The sequence below is a fragment of the Notothenia coriiceps genome, unplaced genomic scaffold, assembly GCF_000735185.1.
Source record: "Notothenia coriiceps isolate Sejong01 unplaced genomic scaffold, NC01 NC01_scaffold00035439, whole genome shotgun sequence".
Taxonomy (NCBI): domain Eukaryota; kingdom Metazoa; phylum Chordata; class Actinopteri; order Perciformes; family Nototheniidae; genus Notothenia; species Notothenia coriiceps.
In genome coordinates this window covers 107,214-118,134 of record NW_011368140.1, presented here as the reverse complement: position 1 = coordinate 118,134, position 10,921 = coordinate 107,214, and the positions used below count along the sequence as shown (strand labels likewise).

General features: G+C 42.3%; 1 protein-coding gene across 1 annotated transcript in view; it reads left to right on the top strand.

The window, feature by feature from the left end:
• LOC104962848 (limbic system associated membrane protein) overlaps positions 1 to 10,921 on the top strand; it is a 50,108-nt gene that overhangs the window by 37,028 nt on the left and 2,159 nt on the right. Inside the window, exon 4 of the mRNA XM_010791350.1 lies at positions 9,912 to 10,037. Coding sequence (XP_010789652.1) covers positions 9,912 to 10,037 — 126 coding nt within the window. The remainder of the gene's footprint in view (positions 1 to 9,911; positions 10,038 to 10,921) is intronic.

Genomic DNA, 10,921 nt, shown 5'->3' with positions numbered 1-10,921 from the left:
TCGCATAAAATCCCGAGGGTTTTTTGTGTCGGGGGCGGGAGATTCATGTGATTGGTTGTTGGTCACGTTGCTCGCAAAATATCCCCAAGCTCTCAGACACGCCCAGCTCCAAGATTTTCAAGATTTTTTCANCTATTGCTTTGTATGTCGGGGCGGGAGATTCATGTGATTGGTTGTTGGTCACGTTGCTCGCAAAAAATCCCCAAGCTCTCAGACACGCCCAGCTCCAAGATTTTCAAGATTTTTTCAAAGCTGCTGTGTGGACGGGGCGTTACACTCCGAACTTAAAATATCTCTGCTGCTATCATATTGTGAGCACTATCTATCCAACTGAACTTCAAGAAAGTGTCGCTTGGTTCGTCAAAATGAATTTTGTCCATTTTCGTTGGAGTATTTTCCTACTGCTTACTGATGTACGGTGGTCTCCAGTTAATGTAATGTGTAGCAAGTGCAGACTCCTCTGCTTTTTTTTCAATGCCATGCAATTCATGGTAAACATTGACTCAATTTGAGTCCAACTTGGTATTGTGAATAATTTGCGTCAATTTTGAATGTGTCAAGGTTTCCAGACTAATCATGACTCTTAAACCTACATTGGCCTATTCCAAAAATGGTCGTTATGCTATTTTATTTAGACTTCCGTTTGGTTTGAGGGGGAAACATAAAGCAGCCAAAATGTAAAATGATTCATTGACTGAGGAGCATGAAGATAGCAAACTGTCTTCTATATTGCAATATTTTTTTTGCAAAGTAGGAATTGTTGGCTAATTTCCCAACAGGCATGATCATAGGGTAGCCAACTACTTTAGAATCAAGAGAAATTAATATTATCAATACATTTAATATCATAATAGCTTTTAACGTACTTTGTCAAAGAAAAATCACAACTTTATTAATTATTTATTCCTCATATATCTCTGCATGGCAACTACAGCTTGATAAGTTTATGATTATGGTTAGGGACAGATGATTGGTTGACCTAAATAGTTAATGTGAACTCCAGTCATAAATCACTCTTACCTTACAGACAATGGCCTTAAAAAAGGTTCAGACTGATTGTGAAGCTAATTTCCAGTCATTCTATTGCAGACAACATTTATTTTTTTGTTCAAGTTGAGATATTTCATTGTCTTGCATTATGTAATATTGTTTGGTATTTCTTGAACAACTTAACTTTTTGGGTCACTCTCATTGCTCCCAGGCAGCAAACAAATGGTAAATGGACTGTATTTATATGTCAAAGCACTTCACATTCCACAAGTCATCATTCATCCATTCACACCCCCTTCATACAGAGCAAGTACCATTTAGTCAAGTAAGCACATTCATACATGCCATTGGGAGCAACTTGGGGTTCAGTCCCTTGCCCAAGGGTACATCGACATGTTGACTGCAAGGGCTGGGATTGAACCCAAAACCTTCCAATAGACGACCACACTACCGTACAGCCACAGTTGCCCCTATGATAAGCTATCCTGAGGCTGTCCACATCATTGCGTGGGACTTTAACCATGCCAACTTAAAGGTAGTGCTTCCTAGACTCTACCAGCATGTTAAATGTGCCACGAGGGGGGATAAAACACTGGACAAGGTCTACACTAATATTAAGGGGGGCTACAGAGCTAAAGCGCTAGCGCACCTAGGCCAGTCAGATCATGTGTCCCTTCTTCTAATTCGGGCCTACTCCCCCATCAGGAAAAGTGTTTCCAGCGCTATAAAGACAATTAAAACCTGGCCTTTAGACGCCACTCCACAGCTGCAAGACTGTTTTGAGAACACAGACAGGTTTTTTTTCGAACATGAGGACCTGGAACAGTACACATCAGCGGTCCTGGGATACATCAAGCACTGTCAGACTCTGTCACTGTGGATAAGCGCATCCGGGTTCATCCCAACAAGAAACTGTGGATGACTGGAGAGGTGCAGCGCCTGGTCAGGGAGAGGGCCTTCAGGACTGGTGAGATGGAGCTGTACAGCACTGCCAGAGCCGACCTGAAGCGGGGGATCAAGCGGGCCAAGACGGAATACAAGGGGAAGATTGAGGACTGCTTCCGGGGCAACGACTCCAGGCGGGTGTGGCAGGGGGTCCAGCAGATGACCAACTACAAACCCAGCCACCCCTCGGCCGACGGGGGTGGCCCTCAGCTGGCGGAGGAGCTGAACTCCTTCTACACCCTCTACGAGACGAGGCTATCGGAAGCAGCCACACCATTACACCCACCTGACCTCAGCAGCCTCATCGTCACGGAGCACGAGGTGAGACGCACACTGAAGGCAGTGAACCCGAGGAAAGCAGGCGGGGCCGGACGGAGTCTTGGGACGGGTGCTGAGAGACTGCGCTGACCAGCTGGCGGGGATCTTCACCAAGATCTTCAACCAGTCCCTGTCCCAGGCCATCGTCCCATCCTGCCTGAAAACATCCACAATCATCCCGGTGCCAAAAAGAACAACATCGGCTGCCTAAATGACTACCGTCCAGTGGCACTCACCTCCACCCCCGCTAAAGTTTTTGAGAAGGTGGTCCGTCCCCACATCGTCTCATCCCTCCTTCCCGGTCTGGACACCCACCAGTTCGCCTACAGGGCCAACAGGTCCACGGAGGACGCCATCGCCACAGCTCTCCACTCTACCCTGTCTCACCTGGAGAGTAGAGGGAGCTACACACGGATGCTCATCGTGGACTTCAGCTCGGCATTTAATACCATCCTCCCTGACAGACTGGTGACCAAGCTATCAGTCCTGGGAGTATCCCATTCCTTGTGTCTATGGATTAAGGACTTCCTGTCTGATCGCCCCCAGAGAGTGAGGATAGGCACCCACACCTCCACGTCCCTCAGTCTCAGCACCGGGTCACCACAGGGCTGCGTGCTGAGCCCCCTACTATACGCCCTCTACACCTATGATCTCGTCCCCGCCCACACCAGCAACTCCATCATCAAGTTTGCTGATGATACCACCGTGGTGGGCTGCATCTCAGGGGGTGACGAGACCGCGTACATGGAAGAGGTGGAGCAACTGCTAGCGGTGTGCAAAGTAAACAACCTGCAGCTGAACAAGCTGAAAACCCAGGAAATGATCATTGACTTTAGGAGGAAGAAGACCGACATGCAGCCCCTGTACATTGATGGAGGCTGTGTGGAGAGAGTCTCAGTGATCAAATTCCTGGGCGTTCACCTGACGGAGGACCTGTCCTGGAGGATCAACACCACGGCAACCGTCAAGAAGGCACAGCAGAGACTCTACTTCCTGAGAATACTCAGGAATTACCACCTCAGACAGGACCTGCTTGTGTCCTTCTATCGCTGCGCCGTGGAAAGCATCCTCACCTACTGCATATGCGTGTGGTTCCTCAGCTGCACAGCCGCAGAGAGGGGTGCACTCCAAAGGGTCATCAACAGACTCAAATTCTGTTTTTTTCCCAGAGCACTAAACGCTGCTAATATTTAAATTATATAAGCCTTCCGTGCAATACGAGGGGAATCGTGCAATTTAATGTATTATTATTGTACATATTCCATATCCTGTCTATTTAAGTCCCATTTCTTGTTGTTATAGTGTCTTGTTGTTGTTATAGTGTCTTGTTGTTGCGTGTTGGCACCTTGAGTTCATTGTTATTGCGTTGTACCTGTACAATGACAAATTAAAGATCTATCTATCTATAAATGTTTTGTTTCCTAAAAAAATTGCAACCACAGTCCTGTTAGGGGAAGACTGCAAATGCTAGAGGTTCCTTTATTCATTGTAAAATATGCAGTATTTTCCTTGGCTGGATTATCTGCTTCACTCAGCTGATAATTTGGTGATCAAGCTCAAACTGAATACTTTTTTATAAAAACACACGATTGCAAATAAATGTAGGCTTGAAGTCTTTGTTATCAAAGCGATAAAAGAGTAGAACACTCTGTTCCTCCCTGAACAAAGAGGAGATTTAAGCCATTATCTGTCATCTACAGCTGACTCTAAACTGCATGAAAGCCTGTTACTTTAAATGAATGAACACTCAAGCAACCTTTAGGTTACAGGAAAGATCCTCCAATTAAAAATGTAATGACGCAGAGCCATTCCACACAATAGCATCAGGGGTTATTCACTGTCAGTGTTACTGATGTTGTTGGATGGTTAATAACTGCTTAACATGTATGTGGAATACTTGCATTGATAATTGTCAATCCTTACCTGTGTGGACCTTAATTGCAGCCCTATACAAATCCATACATCTAGCAGGTTTAATGATGTCGAAAAAACATGTTTCACAATATTGTCTTGATTAAAGTTTCCAATAGTTGGTGCATGTGTATATAAAAACCGTTTTGATATTAATTGGTGATTAATATTGCAAAGATTTCACTTCTCACATAATGAATAACTACATGGATTGAGGAAGAGCCTGTGGCGCTGTCTTCTTCTCTTTCCCTTCTCGATGCGGTTGCATAATGCGCAAAGCTAAACAACCCCCCCATAATTACCCTTGCGCTCTCTCGTTCTTTTTTTCTTTGATGTTTAAAATTAGAGTTGAAAGCAAGGTCAGTGTTTTTTATAACATGTTCATCAGAGATGTATTATTTTTTAGGAATAAGAAAAACAAGCCAAATAAAAGATAATTAGTTGGAAAGGAAATTCAGTTTTCTGGTTGGGTGAATACTGCCAAACTGTGGATGAATAAAGGCACCTGTATACAGTAGCAGGTTATATTTGGCTATACACGGAAATTAATTTCACTTTTGGGAGTGTATGAGAACATTTAAATCAAAATAGAATAAATAAGGAAACAAAAACATAAAGTCAGAGAGTACATATGAAGTGTGCAGCATTGATTTGTACAGAATGTGATGTTCAAAATGTGGTATAGTAAAACACATGTGTGAAGAATGAAGTGAATCTCCATTGAATTCATCCATCCTGTAGTTGCAGAGGTAAAGTGCTCTCAAGGAGATGACCTTTCCAACATTGTACCTTGAAGGTTGACCTATTACTAATATCACAATTCACTCTTTACTTCTCCCCACATTCTTGACAGCTGGACATCGGGCGCTATATGGCTCTGATTGATTGATTTCAGCTTCTCTCCTTTTCCACTTCCCTCTCCATCTTACAGCTCCCCTCACATCCTATTCATAGAGGTGGCAGGGTTATCAGAATGTGAGCAGTTGTTTCTTCCCCGAATCATTTTGATATGCTTGGAAGGTTTAATCCTCCAGTCACATATCCTAACTAACCAATCAACTTTCCCACCCTTTCCCATGCCACTTTGGTTGTTTTTCACGTGGAAAAAAGGCAATTTGATTCTTTGTCACCTCAATCGAGTGTCTACGCCCCTCCCGCTCAATCTTCCCATATCTTGAAAACACATCTTCATTTTGGCACGGTCATTTGACTACAGCAATAACTCTGTATGACTTCATTTAAAATGCTGTTTGGCACGATTGTGAAAGTCTTGTCAGATGGTATGAGAGAGAGAGAGAGAGAGAGAGAGAGAGAGAGAGAGAGAGAGAGAGAGAGAGAGAGAGAGAAGCCTTGCAGGAGAAACAATCTGAAAGAGACAAACGCTGATATATTGTTTCTTAGAAAACAATCGATATAGAGACACAGGGCTGCTTTATTTCAATTCAACACGACAACTCAGATCAGATTTTGATAGCATATGAATTCCCACATGATGCCGCTCTCACACATGTGTTCACAACCTGGGAAATGTTAAAGGCAATCGGTATGAATTTTCCATATGGGTTTTTGTTAGTTTCACAGTCAGCTTGGCGAACACAATAACCTTTTCTTTCATTAAATCCAGATAAGACTGTAAAGCAGCTGTATAAAGGCACAATAATCTAATTTGCCAGACTGCAAGAAAAGGACGATGGTTGTAATAAAGGGGGTGGAATGATATAGTTAAGTATCACAAAATTAAGTTTGTGATACCGTTCTGTTCTCGAAAATGATATAGATTTTTAGACAGATAGTGGCTCAGATTGCAAGAAGTTGTGCTATGTTGTTGGCTGATTTTAAATCCACAACATACTGTATACCATCAGTCTAATTATTGCCCATAGACAGCCCATAGCAAGGCTACAGTGCAGTCTCAATTGAACAGCCACTGAGTAACTTTTAATGGAGCAGTTGGCGTTTAAGTGCCCTCTTTATGGCCAAATTGACAACAGTTGTTGAGAGTTGGCAGAATCTGTCCCTTTATACACTAGCTTTTTACAACAAATTGTGCTGCTGTTGACACTTGAAAGCAGGCAGTCTTTAGGCTTTAATTGCTTGCCTCCCAACTGAGCTTTTTATAACAGAATTATTTGGATGGATGAATAGATATAAATGCATATACTGTTATTTTAATCATGGCAATTAAGGTTTAATGCACTACCTTGGTTGTGCAGGTCAAGGCCACAGACTCTGAGGCAATTGTTTTATTCAAACATTGACATTTAACAAATATTTCTACCTCCTGATTTAACACCTTAATTGAAATGCACATACAATATAAAGTTGACATGCACTGGAAACAGCCTCGGGCACCGAAATGAAAAAGGCAAGAGAGCCAGAAACAGCACGCTCTGGAAAGGAGTTGTGTGAACTTCTTTCATTTTTAAGAAAGACCTCTAAATGATTACATCCCAATTTGAATAACAAACATTGAACACAAACTCTATATTTTGATGTACATTACAACAACAAAATAGTGTATGTGTATACTGTAGGTCAAGGTCCAGTAAATAATATTGTCGTTAAAGTCTGTGTTCATTGTTGGACCTCCTCTTTTGGTTATACAAGCATTAAACAAATACTTAAATGAAACATGGTTATGTTTAATGTTCTCCTCTGGGTTAGTTTAGCACAATGACAGGGTCACATTGCATTAATGGGAAAGGAACATGATTTAGCAAGTTTTTCTTTTCTTTTTGAAGAGACAGAGAAGGGAAATAACTGCATGTTGTTAAAGTGTTTGACCTCTGAAACAAAAATATAAACAAGCTAGAAGATCTCTGAGTGGACCCTCAAAAAGGGTGAAGTCCTTAAAGCAAGGACGCTGGTCAAAGTTCTTTTTCTCAAGGTGTTTGCATGTAACTGTATAAACTCTCTCCTCTTGAACAAATGTCCTTTACGATCAGAAAGAGACAATTTACTGACAAAGGTTTTAACTGTATAACCGTTTAAAAGAACACTAATCTGTTTAAAGGTGACCTATCATGCAAAATGCACTTTTGTACGTCTTTTATACATGAATATGTGTCCCCGGTGTTCCAGGGAACTCACCAAGTGTCAGAAAACACAACCCTCTCTATTTTCCTCCATACCCAAATCTCTTAAAAAGGGGCTGCAACGGATCTGATACAGACTGATCCAGAATTGAACACTTATATGACGTCACAGAAGTGGCGCTACGGCTATTGGGCCAACTCCACCAATCAGGAGGAGACAGCCACGGACATTGCCGTTGGAAAGCGCTGGAGACGCTGTAGTACATATGCCAGGCCTGTAGATGGTGCTGTTCTCACAGAATCAGCCCATGCAAAGACAGTGTTAAATTGAGCGAAATGAGGAATGGCTAAAATGCATGATCTGTTTGGTATTTTGAAAAATAAAAAGTATAAATATGCCTTATATAGGTATGGTCCTACACTATATTATTAAAATATAGCATGATAGGTCCACTTTAAACAATGACATTGTTTTTGATGTCACAGAGCAAATGTAGGCTTACAACAGGATGGAGCCAAACCAAGAACATTAGTAGGTTCATGTGTAAGATTAAACATTGGACGTATTTATGCTGGGAGTGATGGGGTTAACACAACCCTTAGTGTTTCCTGTCCAGACAAATGTAGACCTGATAAAAAAAACTGCTTATCAAGTTAAAAGTTGCTCTTCAACATTTGCCCGCATTATGGATGCTCCAACATTTATCATATTCAAAAGTCATTCATCATTATTTGTATTTCTGACTACTTATCTGTTAATGTGAACCTTATTCAAACCACTTCACCCACAGTTTGTGGAAACAGTGATGTATGCCCTCTACATCCTGTATGATTGATTGCATCTTTGCTGCTGACTCGCTTTAAAACAGTATATTCACCACAGTTGAAGTTTCCCCCTCCCTCTTGCTCTCTAGGTTTGTTGTGTTGGAGTGAGAGCAGTAGGAGTGTGGGGTTGATAGTGTTTAACAAGCAGGATGATCATTAAACACTCTGTCTAGATGAAAAAGCTCTGTGTTGCTTTGAACACAAGTGTCACATAAACACACATTAAAAGTTTCTTCATTTCACCTCCATATATTAAAGCTTGTTCTGAAGGTCTGTGTCTGAACTCAGAATCAGAGCCAAGCTTCTGGTGGGTCCCCATATGACAAGAGAAGCAATCTGTTTCCATGAGCTTAGGTCCTGTGGCAGCGAATAAATTGCTTATTTGGATCCTGCCTTGAAAAGTTTGTTGTAAGTACTTCTGGGTCGATAGCAGCAAGGAAACAAAGGTTCTCCAAAGCTTTTATAAACTCTTCCTTTTACTAAGATCATAGAGTTCACCTTGTTTACATGTGATGTCTTTTAAATGTCCCATGTCATGCTTTTCCGGTTATTACCCGTCCCCTTGTTTGTTATGAAGGTTTGTATGCATGTAAACGGTCTGCAGAGTCACAAACCCTCAAAGTACACCCTGTAGGGAGTAAAACTCTAACACAGAAAATACCTGTCTATGCTGCCCCAGAACGCCTCGTTGGAGATTTCTCTTTTTCTTCCTGGGTACAGTGACGTGCCCATACCCAAATGGACCAATCCGTGGAGCTGTTACGTTACGTCCGCGGAGCCGTCACACACACACACTCAATCTTTTCTCAGCTGCAGCTCCGCCGATTTCTCCTCCCTGAGAGGGCGGGATGCAGCAAAGCTGGGAGTCGGGTTGTGAGCACACACACAAACTCCCAGCCAGGCTGCGGTTGTGTGTGTTTGTTCGGGCTGGGTTTCGCTGTGTCTCACTGTCTCGCAGACGGCCACTGGGCTCCTAGGGAGGGGGGGCAGGAGCTCCAACAAGCCGTTTAGGACAGAGAGTGAATACACATACTATACAGAGATGCTGTTCGAGAAACCAATGTGAGTTTGGAAAATTGCACAATATAAATCTATTCTAGTAGACCTCAACAATGGAATTATGATCAGTAGAAATGGCCATGACATGGGACCTTTAAGCCAATACTTGCTGTGAATGGGAGCCGTGTGGCGCAGTGGATAGAGCCTTGGTGTTGGGTCAGAGGGTCACAGGTTCAAACCCCACTGCATGTCAGCATGTCGTTGTGTCCCTGGGCAAGACACTTCACCCCAAATTGCTCCTGTGGGGATTTTCCACAGTATTGAGTAAGTCGTTTTGGATAAAAGCGTCTAACAAGTGACATATAATGTAATGAATACACAGTAATAAATGTCACGGGAAAAAAGCAGCAGGCTTGGTTATTCGAAAATATGTTTTAAAGAAAGATGAGTACAACTCTATTGATTTTTAAGGGGGAAAATGTCAGTTAACTACTAGAAAAAAATAAGAACTTTCTGTGAGCTAAGTTTAGATGTCTAGTGGGATATAACAAACTTTGCCCTTCTCAGTATAATGTAATATGAAACAGAATAAGATAAGAAAGAACATTATTGATCCAACAACTACTGTACCATGAGCTCAAGAGTAAGGGCAGCAAAATAAAACATGGTTTTATGATAAATAAAGATCATACAGGATAAAAAACCAAGACAGAAAATATAAAAAATATAGCTGTATTCATATATACTCGATATACATATTGCATTTGACAAATGAAACGGATAATTGCAAAGTATTGAAAAACAGGATTGATAAATTGCACAGTATATTACATACTATAAAAAGTAGCAACGTTATTAACCCTGATGTCATTTCTCTTGTGTGTCCAGTTCCAGCAGACATCTACAAAGTGTCAGAAGACATCACGGTGAACGAGGGCAGTAACTTGACGCTCAGCTGTTTGGCCAGCGGCAGGCCGGACCCTGCAATCAACTGGCGACTGCTCAACCCCTCAGGTGAGAATTGTTATTTTTTTATCATTTTTGTGATTCTTAAAGGTCACTTATTATGCAAAATCCACTTTGTCAAGTATTTTATAAACATGTGTCTCCTCTGTGTAAAGAGATTCTGAAAGTTTCAGGAAAAAAGATTCGCTCTCTTTTTGTCCTGATCCATTTATATTAAAACTTGTCTGAAAATGAGCTGATCAGATTCTGGCCACTTTATGATGTCATAACGATATTTTGGCTTGTGTAACCATTAGCTAATCACCAACCAAGGTAACCCCCCCCCCTCCCACCTTATCACCTGAATCTCCTCCTAGAGCACCATTACGCGCTTTCGTACTTTTAGCCGTACTTTTCCCGTTTAGTTTCGTTAGTGCCTGGAATTTTGCGTTCACACCAAAAAGAGAACTTAGTTCAGAGAACTTTTACCCCCTTTTTAGTGCCTGCTATAGAGGTGGTACTATCCTGGGGAGAAAAAAGTACCAATTTCTGATTGGCTGGGCGAATTGCAAACCACGCCCCGTAAAAAGACAAGTCTTTTGAAGCCGCCATTGTATTTGCTGGCATTAGCATTATTAGCATTAGCCCCGCGCACCAACGGAGAGAGAATAACTTATGGCAACACAAAAAAAAATGGGAGAGGTGGAGATGAGGAGGTGTCGGCATTCTGGCGATTTACTCGGAAGCTGGGAGTCCCAGCAGCTTCTACTGAAGCCAGTCCCCAACTCCGGGGACTTCCGGCCAGGAACTTTGGGTGGCAGTATACGGCGTGAAGTTGTTTGCGGCATGCCAGTAAACCCAAAGCAGAAGAAGAAGAAGTGACGTCAGCGGCTTCATTTGCGTAATCTTCCCTCTGGGAACTTATTCCGGTGTGAACGCGATCGGCTCTTAGT